We start from the raw sequence: 22592 nt of genomic DNA, 5'->3' as shown, positions 1-22592 counted from the left end.
ATTTGTAATTTTATAATAGAATTAAGAGATGCATTTATTAAAGTTTCATAATAAAACTTCGGCCTGAATTCAACATCATAACTACTGTTTAAAATACCATACACTGAGAGAAGTGTGTTTAGCTGTGTTTCAAATGATAGAAAATGGGGATGGTCTTATGATCTTATTATGTTTTGTCCTATTAACCATACGAAAAAAGGGGGAGAAGTGTAGATTTGTTAATACACTCTGAATGCATAAACAAAAAAATAAAATAACTGTTTGTAACACAACATTAAACAGCAGCTGCTTAGGTTTAACATGTTTTACACAGATTGAAAACTTGCTTGGTAAAGGTGGTACTTGTTTTTCCCTTTGCCGATATCCGCTCTAGAGCAATATGGATTGATTTAGAAGTGCAGGCTTCATCTTCCAAGGGGTAGGGAGGACAGATCCAAAGTGTTCAGAGCCCATATTCGTGGTTACCTCTCTAACTGCATTTTGCTTTTAGCATTAACAACATGTTTTGCTTTCCAATTCTCTTTATTCTAGTCTATGCAAGGGAAACTTTCTAAAGAAAAATCAACCACTCAAAAGATGATGGAAGAGCTGGAAAAGAAAGAAAGAAACCTACAGAGATTAACAAAAACGTTGCTTGATGTGAGTAGAAAATATTCAAATTGCTTGCAAAGAATGATTCAGTACTTATTTAAGTTAAAGCAGATACTGATTTTGTACATATTCATAGAACATTTTTTAGTTGAAGGCATGATTTTGGTGTGCCAGTTAATTAAATCCATTAGGTTTCTTATAAAATTATAATCAAAAGGCAAATTTTTATTTTTCTTACATCTCAGAATGTAATTTCACAGACTTAACTGCAACACTGTCAAATATTATATAGAGATTAGGTCCCAAAGTAATTCAGTAAAACATAAATTGAATATAAGTAAAATTACCTTTGAAAATCCTTAAGGATGATGCAATGTTGACATTCCATCATTAGAACAGATCACACTTTCTTCATTTAAGTACAAGATGACACACTTGGCTTGCATTTCAGGATATGTTATACAGAAAAATACTTATGTTAGTTTTTTAACTCTCATCATGACATTTTACCTCTGAATACCCAGAATGCATCTCCAAAAATTAGGGACATTTTCCATATAACTGTACCACCATTGTCAAACCCAATAATAATATTCCTTGATATTTGATAATACCTAGTCTATACCAAAATTTCCCCACTTCTTTCCCAGATGCTTTTTATAATGACAGTTGAAACCATCATTCAGTCAAAGACCATGAGTTGCATTTCGTTTTGTCTTGTAGTTTCTCACTTTTTCCATTTTAGTGACTTGTTGACAAACCTGGGCCTGTTATCTTACAGACTTAGAGATTGTCAGGCCTTCTAGATTTGTCTGATTGCTTTCTTAAGGTGTCATTTATCTTGTTCTCTACCCCCTCTATCTCTTATAACCTAGAAGTAAGAGCTAAAGATATCATTAAGTCAAGGCAAACATTTTTTGGCATGAAGACTTTGTAGGTGTTGTTCACGTCATCAAGTTATTTATGTTTGGTTATCCCACTGTAAGTGATAGAAATACTGATCTCACTGGGTTAAAATGGTAACAGACTAATTCTTTCCATTGTCACATTATGGCCTCTGCAGATAGCAGGTAATCTGTGGAGGGACACTTAGTAACTGTGACTATGCAGTTTATCAATAGTACCTTTTCCCTTGATGGTTTTAGTATTCACTGATGATCATTGTCTGAATCATTACATGATTAAAAGAATCATTTTTTTCTAATTATTTTTATATTTATTAGCTGGCCTAATTACTTCATCTATTAAAAAAATCTTTTCCTCATCAATGCAGGCTGTTTGGTTATTTTGAAATACAGTTCCAACTGGAAAGCTAATTAAATTGCCTCTAGCAATTTTCAGAATGAGAAGTAGATGGTGACAGTTTTGGGGATGAAGTGAAGGTAGCTTTTTCTGAGTAATAAATTATGAGTTCATATTGATATTTCCAATTCAAATTTCACAATTGAAAATTTTTAGGTTTTTTTTTCTTTCTTTGATTTTATATTTATATTTCTTTTTCTCTTATCCTGAAAATTTTGGTTCCTGTCAACGTTAGCATAACATGTATACTTTTTTCTCAATATGCAACAGATAGTTTCTAAGTAACTAAATCATTATTGCTACTAACAGTAAAACTGTAGGATGAGGTTTAAAATTTCTTCATAGTTCTTTTTGTTCTTGGAATAAATTTTATTATAGAAGAATACATATACAACCAAGATACTTATTATGTGACATTATGTGGCATGAGATACTCCTAGAAAGTGAGTCTGGATTTGTCGCCTCTTTCAGATTTACCATAGAGCATGAGATGGCACAGAGGAATCATTGAATCATTTCGTTTCCACTCTTTTAAATTCCTTCTCTTTTCTTTTTTTTTCCTACTGTGAGTATGCAGTCAAATTTGGTTAATGTGTATGTAATATGACTCCACCATTTTGTTTATAAATGGGGGAAATGTTCAGACAACTGCATGGCTTTGAGTACCTTTTCTCTGTTCCAACAACCTGATTTGTGTTTTCTTTATCCATTGCAGAACCAAAGGCAAACAGAAGAGACGTGCTCTTTATTGGATCAGGACCAGGAAGCAGACCAATCCAGGCAGCAGACAGTTCTTACCAAATGGCCACTATCTGATTTGAGTGTGATTGATCAGCTGTTCAAGGAAATGTCCTATTGTTTGTTTGACTTGAAGGCATTGTGTAGTATTCTCAATCAGCGTGCTCAGGGCAAGGAGCCTAATCTTTCATTATTACTGGGAATCAGATGTAAGTCACTGATGCCTTGTCCTTACTGTATTGCTTAGCAATTAGAAACCTGTCTTCATGAGTCAGGAACTTCTTACTGCCTTTTCCGTATTTGTTTTTATCTCCTTTCTTACTTAGATTTATAAATCTCTGAGTAAATCTGTCGGTCTGTGAATACCTGTTATTACTTCATTGCTAGAACTTTCCTCATTATACTTAGAGAAGTGAGCAGGGTCATAGTTGATATGGACTGTTACTTGGCAGAATGCCTGCAGATCTACCTGTGGGATAAGCTATGCTGAATCTGTTAATATGTGACTGGAGTGGGAGTTAGGTGGGATATTCCTGATTACTCTTCTAAAAGTAATGATTCTATCGGCTCTTATGTGGGTAATTGTATAAGTTAATGATCCAGCCATCTGTCTGCTGGTAGACTATTTGAGAGAAGATGCTCCTTTGCTTTCCCTATGCAGTGTATGTGTGTGGCAGTTGCTTAATAGAAGTACCAGTGCTGGGGTGGCGACTGGGTGGCTCAGATGGTTAGGCGTCTGCCTTCGGCTCAAGTCATGATCCCTTCCTGGGATGAGCTCCCAGCTCAGTGGGGGAGTCTGCTTCTCCCTCTCGTTCTGCCTCTCCCCTGCTTGTGTGTGCTCTCTCTCTCTCTTCAGTGAATAAATAAAATCTTTGAAATACACACACACACACACACACACACACACACACACACACACACACGCCCGTGCTGTCCCAAGAGCTAATTTTCATGGCCTATAGATCTGTGCCCTTGTCAAGCATATGCACTCTGGTCTTGTCCCTTCCAATATGACATCCACCCACTGTTCCTCAGTTCCATGTTCTTCCACACATAGTTGTGAGAGCTGCCACAGGAATATCCTAGTTTCCCTTCTGTGCTGCTTTTGCAGAAACACGCATCTCTGCATGTGGTTCTAAATTACTATAATACTGACATGTTGGTCTCTTTTTAATACAGAAGAAATGGGCATAAGTAAGGAGAAAGGATTGGAGTAAGACCATAAGGTTAATACACTTACTATGTTGTATTATACTATGTATAATATGGTTAATATGAGACTAGAATGGAGACTAGTTTTATTTACAGATTCATCAAAAAGATTCTACCATCTGGCGCCATGATAGTTATTTTGACAAACCAAATAATACTTCCCATCAAAGTATATCCCTTGTTAAATGAAACATAACTGTGCTCAGAGATGTCAGCAGAATTTTCCCTTTCATTTCATAGATGTGTATATACATAAGTGTGGGTATGTAAAAAAACACTTAAAAGTATAAGTGTATTGACTTAGTAATTATTAAATGCTTTATATAGTCCAAATACTAGGGTACAGACAATGCAGTTGAACACAGCCCTTGGCCCACACACAAATTAAATTACTAGAGCATTGTGATAAGTACTATAATTGAGATGTGGACGGAGGACAATGGGGGCCCAAGGGGAAAACTAACTAAATGGGAAGAGCTATGAAGGCTCTGGTGTTTGGCTTGAATCTTAGAGGAGGAGGAGAGGTTTGCCAGGTCAGCACGGGGCGGTCTAGTTAGCAGTGATCTCTTAGAACAAGAAGCAAAAACTCACACAGAAAAGACTGATTCTCTTCACCATTTTAGAGGTAGCCACCCCTTCAGTTATTTGGTAACCTACATTTGTATTCTCCTGTATAGTATTTGTCAGCTTTTCCAGTAATTAGATTAAGAGAGTTATCCAAATGTGAGTAAAAGGGAGATTCAAGAACTTTGTCACATTCACCTCCCAGTGTATGCCCCTTTCAGTCTTTTTAAAGTTTAACCCCATAATCCTTACCTTATATCTTGGTACTGTGAAAATTTGACCAGTTCTAGCTAATTTGTCAAAAACCAGTGGATTATTTTGACTCCTTATCTCCTCACTCCATCCATTGTCCATTGACACTGTTCACCCCACCCTTCTTTTTTTAAAATGCTCTGCTGCCACGGTTTCCATGGCTTTGTTCTCTAGGTTCTGCTTCTGCCTTTATGACTGCTCAGTCTTAGTCTTCTCTGGAATTCTCTGCCATTTAAATTATTAGTGTCTCCCAGAAATCTTTTGTTGCTGATTTTTTTTTTTGTTTCTTTTTTTAAACTGGATCATTTGTGGGATTTTTGGTATTACGTTATATAAGTTCTTTACATATTTTGAATATTAACCCTTTATCCAGTATATCATTTGCAAATATCTTGTCCCATCCCGTAGATTGTCTTTTTGTTTTGTTGATGGTTTTTGTTTTGCTGTGCAAAAGCTTTTCATTTTGGCATAATCCCAATAGTTTGATTTTGCTTTTGTTTCCTTCGCCTGAGAAGACCTCTCTAGAAAAATGTTTTTATGGCTGTCATAGAAATTACTGCCTATGTTTTCTTCCAGGAGTTTTGTGGTTTCTGGTCTCATGTTTAGGTCTTTAATCCATTTTGAGTTTATTTTTGTGTATGGTCTAAGAAAGCAGTCCACAGTTTCTTTCTTCTCCACATAGCTGTCCAATTTTCCCAATACCATTTGTTGAAGAGATTGTCTTCTCCCCATTGTATATTTTTGCTTCCATTGTCAGAGATTAATTGGCCATATAAGCATAAATTTATTTCTGGACTCTGTATTCTGTTCTGTTGATCTATGTGTCTGTTTTTGTACCAGTACTATGCTGTTTTGATTACTACAGCTTTATAATCTATCTATCTTGAAATCTGGGATTGTGATACCTCTACCTTCGTTCTTCTTTCTCAAGATTGCTTTGGCTGTTTGGGGTCTTTTGTGGTTCCATACAAATTTTAGCATTGTTTCACAACATTTGTGAAAAGTGTTGGTGTTTTGATAGAGATTACATTATATCTGTAGATTACTTTTGGTAATATGGATATTTTAACAATATTAGTTCTTCCAATCCATGAGCTCGGTATATCTTTCCATTTGTTGATGTCGTCTTCAGTTTCTTTCATCCATGTTTTATAGTTTAGGACATACAGGTCTTTCACCCCCTTGGTTAAGTATATTCCTAGGTATTGTATGCTTTTTTGGTGCAATTGTAAATGGGATTGTTTTCTTAATTTCTTTTTCTGCTACTTCACTATTAGTGTATAGAAATGCAACAGGTTTCTTTATACTTCTATAATTTTGTGTCCTGCAACTTTACCGAATTCATTTATCAGTTCTTTGGTAGTCTTCAGGGTTTTTTGCAAATAGTGTCATCTACAAACAGTGAAAGTTTTACTTATTCCTCAACAATTTGGATGCCTTTGTTTCTCTTTTTATATATTTTCTCTCAGTAATCTTACCCATGTCCTTTGTTTTCTGGTAGCGCTGTCTCTTTGACCCACACAGACTTTTATCTCTTACCCTGCCTAGAATGTCCCTTCTGGGCTCTTGATTATACTTACCTTGTATTAGAACCAGTTATTCTATAGGCATCATAGACCCAACTATATCCAAAAGAGAACCTACCTTTCTTTCCTCCCTGAACCTGCTCCTCCTCTCAGTGAGTACCACCACCATTCACCTGTCACCCTAATCCAGATTTTTCTCCATCCTACTCTTTTCCTTCATCTGGGTATGTCCTTTGCCTAGTCCTTAACCCCTATACAGCTTATGATAGTTGAGCTCTGTCATTTCTACCAGTCCCTTCCTAGCATTCATTCCTTCCATTACATCTCCATTGCACTGTTGCCTTAAATCAGGCTTTCAAAGTCCTTCATCTGGACTGGTCTCTCTGTCAGTTGTCTTGCCCACTTTCCCCTGCTAATCCATTTTTTCACATTGCTGCCAGAGTGATCTAACTTAATGGTGATTCTGATTTCCTGATAGTTACAGTCCCCTAAAGTAGAGATAGATAGTTCCCACCTGCCTCTTTAGCCATATTTCTTGACCCTTGCCTTTCATAATTTGTGCTCTGCCGTTTTAGAGCTGGTTACTTATTTTCTTGACATTTCTCAGATTCTTTGGTTTTCTGCTTTTGTACCTTTGTTCATCCTGCATCCTCGGCCCAGCCGGTGAACCTGTGCCCTCTCCAGTTAGGCTGTTGTTCTCTTCCTTGTGCCACTGTAGCTGTGTATGGCAGGACACCTACAATACCTGACTGTGCTTATTTGTTTATAAAGTATATGTAAATCATTAAGAATAAACCACCACATCCATTATTTTGCTGGCCTTAGCATCTAGCATAGTGCCTGGATCATGGCAAGTGTTCAGTTAGTGTTTGTTAAAATAACAAATAATCTGACTCTTACACCTCCAATAAGCCACCAATGTTCAAGTATAAGGAAGGATTTATTTTACAATTACTAGCTCCATCTGCTTTTTACATTGAGTGTGCTGACAAAGAGAGGAAGTGACGTATGTAATTAAAAGCCAGCTGTCTCAGGGCCTCACCCTCAGTCATTCAGCCATTGGGCAGCTAGCCATCAGCCCAGGTCAACTGCATGGGGTTGTAGCATTCCATATATATACACATATATGTGTGTGTGTATTTATATATATATGCATAGATATAGATATATGTATACCTATATATATACATACACACCCGCACACTTACCATATGTTTTGGAAATTTATGCTTTCATGCCAGTAAAACCATTTTGCAATCTATAAAAATTTAAGCTATCACTCCTTAATACAGAAGTGATTTTCAGATTTTTGTCAAGTCAGAATGAGTGCTGTAGTTGAGCTTGAAGAGAGCTTATTAGAGCATGCTTTTTCCTACTTTTGAAATGTTGTCATCCTTTAAACAGTTGAAAATGTGTATACTACTGTATGGATTTAACACAGTTTAATTAACAAAAATTTAAAAGGAGCAAGTAAGATCTATTTAATACCGAATGATATATCATTTAAACCTGAACCTGACTGATATTCAGCATATAGCATTATATTTCTAATGATAATTAAGTTAAAAATCCTAAAATGCCTTTGTTAAAAAAGTGTGAGACATTGTCCGTATTTTATTTCCACAGCAATGAACTGTTCAGCTGAAGAGACTGAGAATGACTGTAACCCAGAAACACTCACTAAAAAATTGTCAGATGTATGCCAGTTACGGAGGGACATCGATGAATTAAGGACTACAATATCAGACCGCTATGCTCAGGACATGGGAGACAACTGCATTACCCAGTGATCACTATTGGTCCCACAGCAATAATGACCCATTGTTAAATGCTGCTGTGTTACAGTTCTTCATATTTCTTTTTAGGAGCCATAATGGAAAGTCGCAAGTGACATAGCACTTACACATAGGATTTTTTTTTTTTTCTGTGGATTTGTTTTACTGGGGGAGAAAGGGGATTTGATGAGGTTTTAAAGGGGCTTATCTAATCAGGCCAAAAAACCAAATTACTATTTGAAAAATGTGATGAAGTGTACAAGAAAAAAAAAAAATCTGTCTTCTCAAACTACTGATGGTAGGACCAAGCTGTGAAGAGTGCTCTTCAGATAAAGGGGTAGGATTTCTTTTTATCTGTAGTTGTGTGTGTGTGTGTGTGTGTGTGCACGCGCATTTGTGTTTATTCACAGAAGTATAAGGATTTCTAGGGTCAAAGCAAAGCTTCTAAGAAAGACACACACTGTTTATTCTTGTATTTCTTTTTCTTTCATGTAGAAGCTTGTGTTGTACTTTGGGGTTTTCAAGGGCTGGCTGAACAAGAGTTCCAACAGCAGGCGAGTGTTTTAATAGTAGCACAGCTGGCAAAACCATTTGTCTTTTGAACAACCACTGTGCCGAGATGATGAGGTGGTGGGGTTGGGTTGATTTTAGTACTGTAGATAGGTCAGCTATTTTTCCAGAGTGATTGTGGGTTGCCTTAGAAGTATGAAATTTTGATGTGATAATCTTTTTCATTAGCATTGCAATTTATATATCACAAGGCAACTTAACATAATTTGAACTAATTTTAACATGTCCCTTACTATTTACAGTTTTTCACTTACATGTATCAATGTAAACAAAGCCATAAAGAATTAATGCTAACCTTCTAAGGCCACTGTTGTAAAAGAAGGATTAACAGAGTCACTCTGGAACAATAGTTTATTTATCCAATTCTCAGACGTTTACATTTTAACAGTTTTGTATGTTTTAAAGTTTAAGAGAAAGCCAGTCTGTATTCTTTATATCTGAATTATCACAAACATAAAACAAAATCGAAACCAGGTGATATTTCAATTACATTTGTTAGGTAAAGTACATTAAAAACAGGGTTTTTCATATAATACAAACTTGACCATGTTAGTTTTTATGGAGTACAGGATATCATTATGAAATGCAACTGATTTTTAATGTAGACATACAATTATTTAAACTTCCAAATGAGTATTTTCCTGTTTCAGTTGGAATTTTGGAAGGACTGTATATTTTATTGCCTTCAGAGCATTTACTACATTCTTTTGAATATACTTAGTTAATGGCAGTCATTGTTCTTTACAAACTGGTTTGTTTTCTTGATGCATCCAGGTCTCACGTAGGTCAAAACTAAATAAGAGGTAGAAGGATAAGGGGTTTGAAATTCATCAGGATAATACTGTTTGGGGTAAGAAGAGATCACATGTCTGGGGTTTTTTTTTTTTTTTTTCCAAACTTATATACTGGTATAAAGGCTGCTCCTAGAAAATATTTTTCTTAAATATTTTCAGCAGTGAAAACATATGTGGGATAAAAACTTCAAGGAAACTACCAAGGAAGACATTCAGTTCAGAATTTGGCTAATATGCAGCTCTCAGTAAGTTATTTTGTGGTTATGTTACAACAGTCAGTTATAATACATTGTAAGGATATCAAACTTCCCTTTTGTTTAGTGCCTGAGTCCTCCCTACTCTTACTTCTTAGGATCTGGGCGCTAAGAAATCAGTGCATTATAATGATTCTGCATTCCAAGTACCTATCCTAATAAGGAAAAGTCACTTCTAAGAACGTGGCATTCTGTTGTGTTCATTTGTTTTTTAATGTGGGTGGCTTGAAGACAATCAGGGAGTGGTAAATTTATACCAAAAATCTGATGCAAAGAATTCTGCCTTGTAAAAATATCTGTAAAAATGGGCCTTTATATTAAGTAGATAATAGCATCTGAAAGAGATAAGCCACAGTGCAGCACACAACATTATTACATTATCTCTGCATAGAAACCCCCAACCCCTACCCCTCAACCTCCACGGTTTTGGAAATAAAGGTACCCTAAGATGATAGTACTAATGTGCATAAATAATCACTGATTTGGGTCACTAGGTTCTTAATGTCTTTTAGGTTTTTAGTATATGTTTTGGGGTTTTATGGTATTGCTGTTTTAAACAAACTTTTGGTCATTTGCTTTAATTTACTATAGATATATTTTTGTCTTCTGGCTTAGGATAAAATATTCAATTTTTTAAAAAGTTTTCTAAAACTTATAGAATTTGACTTAATTCACATGTCTTGAGGTAAAAATGTTTTAATTTAGAAAATTGACAAACTACTACTGGTGTATTTCAGTTTCCAAAATGTCTACCTCCCCATAAATGAAAAAGGAAAATAAGATTTGATAGTTTAAGTATAACCCTGAGTTACAAAACGTAGTCTGGAGTTTGTGAAGGGACCTAGATAATAAGTAGACAGTCTTGGAGGGAATATTTTGGGGGAAATGAAATAGTAGTATTCTAATTTGTCAGCATTTAATTTTGATTTTATTTTTCAGAAAATTCCCTTTTCCCAAGATAACCTCTCCTGTTAGAATGTAATAATATTGCTATCTCATTGAAAACAAAGATTTTACTGTTACATCAAGTAAGATGGGCAAATAGAAACACTATAGTGTCTTATCCTAGTTTGAACTAGGATGTTCTCAGAAGTTATTATACTGATACATGTCTGAAATGAAAATTAACCTAAATTTAGAAGTTAAATCTATTTGATAATTTCCTTAGATGTGAAAACGTTTTAATTATGCTTTTGTGAATTCCATGCTTGTCTTCTTAGGAAGTGTCTCATGTAGTATTAACCTTTATTATTGGTCGTCTGGATTTTGAAGGTGAGCTTATTCTGCCTCAGTCACACTAAAGCAGGGATAAAGTAACAGTATCTCAGTTAAAGACCCAGTTACCTGTGCAGATAAAAATAACTGAATCAGAGGTACAATGAATAGTTTGTCTTTTCATTTGATGTCTCAAGGATGACTTTAGTTAAACTGTTAGTAAATATTCAGTGACCTCTAATTTTAAAAGCTTAAGTAGTGACTAGGTAAATCATGCCTGGATTTCTTTTTAAATAAGTGTGTTCCCTTTTTACATTTGAAATGGGATTCAGTATTTAATATTAACAACATTATTTTTTCGTGAAATTTATTTTGGTCATGACAGTTTACTTAACTGAATTAGATTTCTTTCAGTAGCTTGTTAAAGACAATCTCAAGGGCTGCAAAGTGTTGCTAAAATGGATATTGTACATTTCTGACTCAGTAATGAGCTTATAAATTAATTTCGTCATAGTTCAAGACATTACTAGAAATCTCTTAGAGAATATTTTTAAAAGACCACTTTATTGAGAAAATGTTCTTTCGATATCAGTAATAGTTAATTGAATAACTTAGTAGCCGAGAATTTGGGACTGTATTTTTACATACCATAATTCAGCTCAGGCACACCTTTAGTTTAGATTATTGGCATTCTCTTATGCAGATTTCTATGATTGAAGATATGTAATTACAGTAATAAGCAATTCTCATAACCATGCACACTCAGACTCTATCATTTGAACTGCCAGTAGCTATAGCTCTCACAGCCAAAGTTAATTCATTTTGTTTCCATTTTTAACAATTTTCAGTGTTCACAAAACAAGAAAAATGATTTCCTATTTGGTATAAAGAGTATAATAATTTCCAACTTTACCCCAAGATGCCATGGTGGTATATTGCTCTATGATAATATTATACATTTAATCATGAAAGGGGAAAGCTTTTGGGTTTTTTTTCGTACTCAAAAGAAGTACTGAGTATATTAATGTGGTTTCAGATCAATAAGTCATTAACAACACTATTGCAGCTGCGTACAGAGAGAACCTTTTGTGCCTTTTTGCCTGCAGTAAGCATTCGTTCTGTTTTACATGAGTTAATAAGAATGTTGATGATTATGGCACCTTGTTCTTCTGTAAATAGACTTGATTAAGGATTTTTTCTTAAGCAAGGAGCAGGTTTTCATTAGTAGGTTGGATACCTTAGGAAACATGAGAGGATGTATGTCTTTGGAGCCCAGCCTTTCCCAGTATAGTGAGCAGGAAACTCCTTCGGAATGTAGTTATTTGTGTGTGTATGTGTGTACATATATGTATAAATATTTAAATACAGAAACATAAAATTTGGCATCACATTGGTGTGATGACAAGAAGTAGTAAGGTGCTAGCTAGGTGGTTATGTTAAAAGCACAGCAGAGTGTATAATCAGTCACTATGACTGGTAGTTTTTGTAATCTAGGTTCAGTTTTTGAACCACCCAGAATACCTCATGTGTAAATACAGAGTGGTCATGACTTAATTGAAATACAGTTATTGTAAAAAGAATGTGAAGCCACTGGTTGGCTTATGCCTTCTGATCTATCATTCTTGCCTCTTTTTTTGTAAAGGGGTTATTTTTTGTTTTTGTTTTTTAATAGGGTTTACAGCTAGAATTTTGAATGCCAAAGTTCTATTTATTAAATTAAAAAAAGTTTTCAATGTTAATGGCTAAGTATTTTTCCACTGGACTATTGTTTGTGATGTTGGAATTTGTATTTACAGAGAAATAAATTTTTTATAAAAAGATATATGTCTTCGGGAGTGCTAATGTTAATGTTAATATAAGAATGTTAATATGTTAATATAAGAGTGTATTTGAAATTTCAGACTCCACTGAACTCTCAATGATAAGAATATGCTGACTTGACTTTTAGGTAAAAACTTTCTATGAATTGAATACACAAGAGAATCTTTGACTAGAACATGGGTATTTCTGCTTTTAGTCTATCTTACAATTTCTTTTCAGTTTCTGAAAAGCTTTTTCTCAGGGTCCTCCCATGTAGGGCACTGAGATTCTGAGATTTTCTGATAACAGGTTCCATAAATACAAAGGTGTGCCTGTATTTATTTTAGCTAATAGTGCTGTGTCCCCCTTTTCAATTTTTAAAATCTCTGTTTAAATCAAGAGTTTTCTTTCTACTTTTCCAACAGGCAGCATTGTTTCAGTGTTTCATATTGCCGTAAGGTTGGGCTGGCAAGTTAAATCTTTTTTATTTTCCCCCTTTTAATCAGAGGTTGAAAGCTTACTGAAACAGACACAAATACAATGTTGTTAAAACGTTACTCCACAGGGGACTTGACATCTCAGCTCGGTTTGCTAGCCTAGGCCCAGAGATGCCCTGTGGATGGCACCCTTGGTCCTTGTTCTAACACATATGGACGATAGCCTCAATATCTCTAGGAAGTTGGTTAATATTTGGATTAGCAGTATCTGTTTGTAGTTCAACTAACTTGGCATTGCTCTGTTAGTCTTTTATGAGGCATCTAATTCAGTTAACGGTAGAGGGACCACTTTGGAAATCATGCGTCACAAACCATTTAGGTTGCAAGCAAATGTCTTACAAATAAAAACAGAGTGGATAAAATCCGAGAATATTTTTAAGGTGATTAGTAAAGAGGTCTCTTGTTCAGAATGAAAGATATGAGTATTTTGATGGGGGGAGTCAACAAAGACATTTTGATAGTGTACATCCCAGTGATTTTGCCAATGGTTTGAGCTTCTCTTTATGCCAGCTTCCCCTAACCAAACAGAACCATTCTGTGTTTCCACACAGAAGACTCCGTTTAAAGAGGCGTGAGACACATTGTTAGTAATGGCACAAAATGGTGGGGTGTGGATCCAGCAGAGCAAACATCCTTTAAAAAGGAACAAAATCTTAACTCAGAAAATGAATGCTGTTGCATCTAACTTTAAGTTTGACAGTGTGTGTATACATAAGTCTGGAGAAAAAAAATTTAAACAGAAATAGTGTATACAGCTGGCATCCCTTTTAAACAAGAAAGCAAGGTAATTTAATTTATATCTTGTGTTCCTACACTGATCATTTAGTCATAAAACAGTGGTTAAACTTGTTTAATCGACTGTGATCTAAAAATAATGCACAGCCATTGCCTTCTATGTCATCATCAACATCCTTATCATCATCATTCTCATTAACCAACATTTGAACACATGCCAGCCAAGTATAAAGACCTTGCATGAATGATCCCATTTATTTCTCTTTATAATAATATTCTATGAAGTAGGTGCTATTATTATCCCCACTTAAGGCCAAAAGATTGAGCCACAGAAAGGTTTAATATCTTGGACAAGGTAGAACAGTTTGCAAGAGGCAGAGCAGTAAGAACCAGGCCTCTTTAACTCCAAAACTTGACACTAAACCACTCGTAGACTCCTGTTGGACGTTAGTGCTCAAAATTAAACTCCTCCTTCCAAAAGCTGCTTCCTAGTTGAGCTGCTACCTTTCCATAAATTACACCTTTATTCCAAGAATCATTTGTGGTGATTTCTTCCCTATATACCCATCCATATTAGTTTCCTATTCCTTCTGTAACAAATTTCCACAAACTTACTAGTTTATTGAAACACAACTTACTAACTTACAGTTCTGGAGGTCAGAATTCCAAAATGGTTCTCACTGGGCCAAAATCGAGGTGTTGACAGGGCTGTGTGTTCCTTTCTGTAGACTCTGTGGGAGAATCTGTTTCTTTGCATTGTTTTGTTTTGTTTTTTGTTTTGTTTTGTTTTGTTTGTTTTTTTTTGGCTTTTAAGACTTATTACATTCTTTGGTTTATGGCCCCATTCTTCTCTCTTCAAAGCCAGCAATATCAGGCCAAGCCCCTCTCACACTGCCATCTATTTGGATCTCCTCTGCTGCCCTCTTCCCCTTTTAAAAAACCCTAAGATTAGATTTGGCCCTCCCAGATAATCCAGGATAATCTCCCTATTTTAGGGTCATAGTTGATTAGCAATCTTAATTCTACTTGCATCTTTAATTCTTCTTTGACATGTAATTTGACATGTAATTTCATAGGTTCCAGGGAATATGATGTAGACATCTTTATGAGGGCTACTACTATTATACCTTCCACACCATCTCCTAAACAAATCAATTGTCACATCGTTAAGATTCTGTTTTTCCATTCTTTCACATTTGTTTTGGGTACTTCATTTCTGTTAACCTTGTTCTGCTTAGTTGAGACTCAAACTACTATAAAATAGATGTCAGATACTTGAGCTTTAAAAAAATTAAATTGGAACCTCCAAAGTCTCCTTTTAAGCTATATCATTAATGATTCAGGTGTTTGCTTAATTCAAGAAAACACATGTAAGACCCCTGGTTTAAGTTCTGAAAAACAAGTATTGTCTTTTTGGAGAATTTCTGAATTTTCAGAGCATCAGTATTTGTCAATATCTTATCAATGTGCCACAGTCTGGATTTTTCTGGGGTTTTTTCATGATTAGATTGAGGTCAAACATTTTTGGCAAAAATGCTACATGGGTGATGTGTATTTTTCATCACATTTGGAATTCATGATGTACTATTATTGGTAATGCTAAATTAGATCATGTGGCTGTGCTAAATAATCATCTTCAGTTTTAACAGTCAAATGGAGAACAGGTGGCAAGGCTTTAAGTCCATATAAGATAGAGTGTTAGCAGGGTGCCTGGGTTGCTCAATTGGTTACATGTCTAACTCCTGATTTCAGCTCAGGTCATGATTCTCAGGGATGTAGGATTGAGCCCCACATCAGGCTCAACTATATGTGATAATGTAATTATATGTTATAAATAGAGCATACCATATGATTAAATTTATGTAAAGTGTTAGACCATGCAAAACTCATCTATGAGATAGTGACTAGAAGAAGCACAAGAGAACTGGGTTTTTGGGGCTGCTCTCTTCTTGATCTGGGTGATATTTACACAGATGTGTTCACTTTGTGAAAATTCATTAAGTGTACACTTATAATTCCTGTGCTATTCTATATGTGAGTATAATTAAATAAAAAGTTTACACTAAAAAAAGGAGGAGCAAGGAAATTAGGGAAAAATCAGAATTTTTTGAAGGGAAAAATATAATTAAAAATTAAATGGAACAATTAAATAGCATATTAGATACCGACAAAGAGAGAATTTGTAAACTGGAATATAGTCAAAAAGAAATCATCCAGAAAAGGAGGTTGAAAAACATGAAGGATATAATGACATGGTCTAATAAAAAAATCAGATTGGAATTTCAAAAGGAGAAGATTGAGAAAATGGAGAATGTGAAAAAATTTTTTGAAGATTTTATTTGTTTATTTATTTATTTTAGACAGAGAATGTGAGCGGGGATGGGGGAGGAGAGGGAGAGAGAGTCTCAAGCAAGACTCCGTGCTGAGCACAGAGCCCGATGTGAGGCTTGATCCCACAGCCCTGAAATTGTGTTCTGAGCCAAAATCAAAAGTCACGCTCTTAACTAATTGAGCCACCCAGGTGCCCTGAGAATATGAAATATTTAAAGAGGTCATATTTATTTACCAGGATGGTAAATTTTTCAGGATAGTGCGTTATATTAATTTTTGTATATTAAACCATCCTTGCCTTTCAGGAACAAATCCTACTTGGTCATGGGGTATAACCCTTCTCCGCTCCCCCACTTTCTCCCCGCAGTAGTAGTAGTTTTATAGTATAATGCTCCTAGGAGTGGTTTTGCTTATATTGTCCTTGTTAAAGTGTTTTCATGTTTTTGTTTTTTTTTTTTAAGATTTTCTTTGTTTATTTGAGAGAGAGTGAGAGAAATCACAGAGGAAGAAGCAGACTCACCACTGAGCAGAGAGCCTGATGCAGGCTCACAGACGCTTAACCAACTGAGTCACCCAGGTGCCCTGTCGCTGTTTTGGTTTGATAGTTTCTTTAAATCTGTGAGTTGATGTATTTCATTTTGGAAAATTTTCAGCTAATTATTCCTTTCCATATTATTTCTGCCTCACTTTCTCTCTTCTCTTCATTAATGACTCTGAATTATGTGTGTCTTCTCTTTTATCCCCTATGTCTCTTATGTTCCTTACTAATCTTTTGTTTCTCTTCTTTCTGAAAGTTCTGATGTATCTTTCAGTTCAATAATTCTGCTTTTAACTATTTTATCTGTGAAATCCATCCATTGAATTCTCAATATCTGGTATTATATTTTTCAGTTCTAGAATTTCCATTTGGTCCTTCCTTAGAATTTTCTGTTTTCTGCTAACACTCTCAATTTGTCATTTATTTCTTGAGCATATTAAGTGTAACTATTTTAAAGCCCATTATTTGTATCTTCTGTTGGTTTATTTCTACCATCTATTGTTTTTCTTTATTTTTATAAAGTCTTATTTCTTCATATGCCTGATCATTTTTTTATTGAGAGCTGAATATTTTATATAAAAAATATAGACATAATTTAAGGCTCTTGATAATGTTGTATTTCTTCAGACAAGATTTAAATTAGCTTCTATGGGCTAGGGGCACTAATCACCTGAACTCAGGGATTCAGATGATTTAGAGCAAGAGTTTGAGCCCCTGGAAGAGCCACTTTACATCTGGCTCACCTAGCAGAATTACAACCCAAAGCCAAGGGCACTTTACCAGGGCCTGCCTTCCTGTAAGGGCTATAGTTTCCAATTTTAACCTCTAGCCCAGGAATTAGTGAGTTATGACCCACAGGTCAAATCTAGCCTACCACGTGATTTTGTAAATACAGTTTTATTGGAACACACTTATGCCCATTCATTTATATATTGCCTAAGGCTACTTTTATGCAATAATGACACAGTCGAGTAGTTGTTAGAGACAAATGGCCCCCAAAGCCAAAATTATTTTTTATATGGCTCTCTATAGGAAATTTTCCTGACCCTAGGACCCTGCCCTAGGTCCATAAGTGTGAGAAAAGCTCTGTCTAGCTTCTTAGCAATCTCTTCCAGAAATGGCAGGTAGCCCTAAAGGAAAAATAGCCCCAAAGTCTAAGGTAACCTCTCTTAGCTTCTTTCTTCTACTGGCTCATGGGCCTATGATTTTTTTTACTGCATCATTAGCTCTCTGATGTGTTCAAGTTGATTTTTTTTTTTCAGCATTTCCTAGTTATTCACTGTGGGAGGGTTGATCTGAATTTCACAGATTGTGAGGAAACAGAAATCTTTGTTTCTTGTAAGACATTTGTACAATCAGTTTAAAACAAATTCAGCCTGACATTGGGTATTCCTCCACACCCTTTTGTTGGTTAAAGTATTGTTTTCCAGGATATTGTCCTTTGTTACCTTTGATCTCCTCTAGTTGTTTGCTACAGTGATTATGATGCAGTTATTCTAGAGTTGATTCTTAGAAGAACTGCTATCACCACACAAAATGAATCTTTTTCTAGACTATTTCAGAATATATTTACTTCACTAAATTTCCTCCTTCTAATAGATCCTGCATATCTGCTTCTGAATAACCTTCAAAATGGCTCAAAAACCTTCAATTATTCCCCATTGTCTACTAAAGAAATTCTTAACCTGACATTCAATGTTCTTTTTGTTCTCTTTTTCCTTATCCTGTTTTTCAAGTTTTACCATCCTGCTGATCTGGTGTACATACTTTGGTGAAATAGACACTCTGCTCTGCTTAATAAATACCAAATTATTTCCAGCCAACTTAATGCTTCTTTCTCCTTTAGATTGAACTTCCTCCCATTTCTACTTTTAAATTCAATTCAGATGGAAGTATATCTAACCACGTATTTCTTAGCCTTGTATGCCTCACAGGGGCATGCACCTAGTGCACAATCAATAAACATGTTTTTCACTGGAAATAAGAATTGGGTTCTATAGTATTTGCTTTGAATTACTTCTCTTTCTAAACATTTCAGCTGGAGAAGCAACGATAAACTTTTTAATTGCGGAGTACTGTCCGTCTTTTCTTTTTTTCTGCAGGTATTTGAATTATTAAAGTAATTGCTAAAATTAGTGAATTATTTATATCATTAAATTAGCTAGATGATAATCATTAAATAAAGGCTGTTATCAGATATGGTATTGAAAATTTTCCTTTTTTCCTTTTTTTAAATTTAAATTCAATTAATTAACATAGAGTGTATTATTAGTTTCAGAGGTAGGGTTCAGGGATTCATCAATCTTATATAATACCCAGTGCTCATTATATCAGGTGCCCTCCTTGATGCGTATCACCGAATTATCCCAGCCCCACCTCTTCCCCAGCAACCCTCAGTTTGTTTCCTATAGTTAAGAGTCTCTTATGGTTTGTCTCCCTCTCTGATTTTGTCTTGTTTCATTTTTCCCTCCCTTCCCCTATGATCCTCTCTTTTGTTTCGTGAATTCCACGTATAAGTGAAACCATATGATAATTCTAATAAATCTAATAGACTTATTTCACTTAGGTGGTATTGACAAATCTCTTAAAACTTTTAAACTGTTGGTGACAATTGAATAATTTGAATCCACTAGTTTCTATTTTAATTCAAGTAACAAACCACATAACCAGTATCTAAAAATCCTAATATTTTAAACATTTAGACCCCTTATTAATTCTGCTAATCTCAGATCTCTGGGTAATTTTATGGAAGATTCATCAAGAATACACATAGGTTAGTTAATTAAGAATCCAGAGGATGAAATATGGTAAGGCTACTGAAAAGGATATGGGTTTTAAAACTTTCAGAGCTAGATTGCAATGTCCAGTTCCCTAATGTATGTAAAATAGATCAATTCTTTCCATAAATATAACCTTTGTGCAATATTTAAATCTGTGATGAAAAATAACAAACTTTTATTTGTATCTTGAACAGTTGCCCTCAATAGTTAAGTCATGTTGGCAAGTGGCAGGCAGAGAAAACAATAACTAAAAAGGTCAGGTCCTCCTGGGGCAGAGCTAGAAAAAGTGCCTAGAATAAATATTGTGAAGAATGAATAGTGGTGTAATGTAAAGCTGAACCATGAGGAGGACATCAAGGATTGGTGAATGCTCCTATTGGGATAGAAAGTGTCTTTATCTGGCTTTTGAGTTCAGAATGAAAGTGATAGTAATTTTTATGTGCAAATGGCAAAGGAAGCAGTGAAATGTATAAGGATTTAAGACTCAGTGTTAATATTTGCCCATCAATGAGTCTTGACCATGAGTAGACAAAAAGAATGGTGCTGGAGAAAAAAGAATGAAAATCCTTCCTAGTATTCAGAAGGCCAAATTATGATAGGAAGAATGCTTTTATTTAATGCGATTGAAGAGATGCTGGGAGAATTGCTTATGACAGAACACCTGCCAATATTTCACAACTAGTGATTCACATTTTTGTGTTAGACATTTTATCCACCAATTCTTTTTTCATAGGTTTTGTTTTTAGAGAACTTACAGGTTTACAGGAAAATTGCATAGGAAGCATACCTACTCCTTCCACCTGTATGCAGTTTCCCCTATTATTAACATCTTGCATTAGTATGGCACATTTCTTATAATTGATTAACTAATATTGCTACATTATTATTAATTGAAGTTCATAGTTTACGTTAGGGCTCATCTTTGAACAGCTTTGTGAGTTTTGACAAATATATGATGTCATGTATCTACCATTGCAGTATTTTACAAAATAGTTTGCCCTAAAACTCCTCTGTGCTCTACCTATTCTTCCCTCCCCACAAACGCCTGGCAACCACGGATTTTTATTTTTATTTTTTTTTACTGTCTTTATAGTATTGCCTTTCCCAAAATGTCATATGGTTGGAATCATACTGCATGTAACCTTTTCAGACTGGCTTCTGTCACTTAGCAATATGCATGTATGATTCCTCCATATCTTTTCATGGCTCGATGGCTTATTTCTTCCTATCATTTCTTCCTATTCCATTGTATGGATGTACCAATTTTATCCATTCACTTATTGAAAGACAGTTGGTTCTTTCCAGGTTTCCACGATTATGAATAAAGCTGCTATAAACATGCATGTGCAGGTTTTTTGTGTGGACAAAAGTTTTCAACTCCTTGGGATATATACCTAGGAGCGCAATTGCAGGATCATATGGTAAGACCATGTTTAGCTCTATAAAACACTGCCAAACTGTTTTTCAAAGTGACTTACCATTTTGCATTCCTACCTACTGCTCTAGATCCTTGTCAGCATTGGTATTAACAGTGTTTTGGATTTTAAGCAGTCTAATAGGTATGAGTGGCATCTCATTATTTTTTAATTTGCACTTTCCTAGTGATATATGATGTTGAGCATCTTTTCATACGTTTATTTGCCGTCTGTATATCTTCTTTGGTGGGGTATCTGTTCAGATCCTTTGCCTATTTTTTAGTTGGGTTGTTTGGTTTCTTACTCCCGAATTTTAAGGGTTCTTTGTATATTTTGGATACAAGTCTTTTATCAGATATATGTTTGGCAAACATTTTCTCCCAGACCATGGCTAATCTTTTCATTCTCTTAACAGTGTATTCCTCAAAACAGAAGTGTTTAATTATAATGAAGTGCAACTTTTCAACTTTTCTTTAATGGATTGTTTTTGATGGGGTTCTCTAAAAAAGTCATTACCAAACCCAAGTTCATGTAGATCTTCTGTGATATCTTCTAGGAATTTTATGGCTTTGTGTTTTACATTTTGGTCTGTGATCCATTTGGGGTTAATTTTTTGAAAGCTTTAGGGTCTCTGTCTCGATCCATTTTTTTTGCATATGGATGTCCCATGGTTCCAGCACCCTTTGTTGAACGGACTATCCTTTCTCCATTTAAGTGCCTTTGCTGTTTGTCAAAGATCGGTTGACTATGTATGTGTGGATTGTGATTCTCTTTTTAAATAATGTTCCTCCTGAGAAAGAAAGCATGTTGAAAGTTATGAATATTTTATTTTTTATTTTTTAAATTTTATTTAAATTCAATTAATATATATTGTATTATTAATTTCAGAAGTACAATTTAGTGATTCATCAGTTGCATATAACACCCAGTGCTCATTATATCAAGTGCCCTCCTTAATGCCCATCGCCCAGTTACCCCATACCCAGTTACCAACATCCCCTCCAGCAACTTTCTGGAGTTTCGTATAGTTAAGAGTCTCTTATGGTTTGTCTCCCTCTCTGATTTCATCTTATTTTATTTTTCCCTCCCTCCCCCTATGATCTTCTGTTTTGTTTCTTAAATTCCACATATGAGTGAAATCATATGATAATTATCTTTCTCTGATTGACTTATTTCACTTAGCATAATACACTCTAGTTCTAACCATGTCATTAAAATGGTAAAATTCCATTTTTTGATGGCTGAGTAATATTCCAGTGTGTGTGTGTGTGTGTGTGTGTATACATATGTCTATATATACATATGTATATATAGACACACACACATGTCTTTCTCTGATTGACTTATTTCACTTAGCATAATACACTCTAGTTCTAACCATGTCATTACAAATGGTAAAATTCCATTCCATTCCATTCCATTCCATTCCATTCCATTCTGATTGACTTATTTCACTTAGCATAATATACTCTAGTTCTAACCATGTCATTACAAATGGTAAAATTCCATTCCATTCCATTCCATTCCATTCCATTCCATTGTATGTGTGTGTGTATGTTGTGTGTGGGGGGGTATATATATATATACCCACATAACATCTTCTTTATCTATTCATCTGTCGATGGACATCTGGGCTGTTTCCCTAGTTTGGCTATTGTGGACATTGCTGCTATAAACATTGGGGTGCAGGTGCCCCTTCAAAT

At 35.0% G+C, this 22592-nt stretch overlaps 1 protein-coding gene across 2 annotated transcripts in view; it reads left to right on the top strand.

The window, feature by feature from the left end:
* CEP85L (centrosomal protein 85L) overlaps positions 1-12613 on the top strand; it is a 161491-nt gene extending 148878 nt beyond the window's left edge. For both annotated transcript variants that reach the window (XM_045798549.2, XM_087865421.1), the window contains 3 exons: positions 532-639; positions 2609-2840; positions 7812-12613. In XM_045798549.2, coding sequence (XP_045654505.2) covers positions 532-639; positions 2609-2840; positions 7812-7975 — 504 coding nt within the window. In that variant the 3' untranslated portion in view covers positions 7976-12613. The remainder of the gene's footprint in view (positions 1-531; positions 640-2608; positions 2841-7811) is intronic.
* Positions 12614-22592: the final 9979 nt, after the last annotated feature.

Source organism: Ursus americanus, chromosome 11 (assembly GCF_024610735.1).
Source record: "Ursus americanus isolate L20-20 chromosome 11, mUrsAme1.1.p, whole genome shotgun sequence".
Lineage (NCBI taxonomy): Eukaryota > Metazoa > Chordata > Mammalia > Carnivora > Ursidae > Ursus > Ursus americanus.
This window is presented reverse-complemented; position numbering and strand designations above follow the sequence as displayed.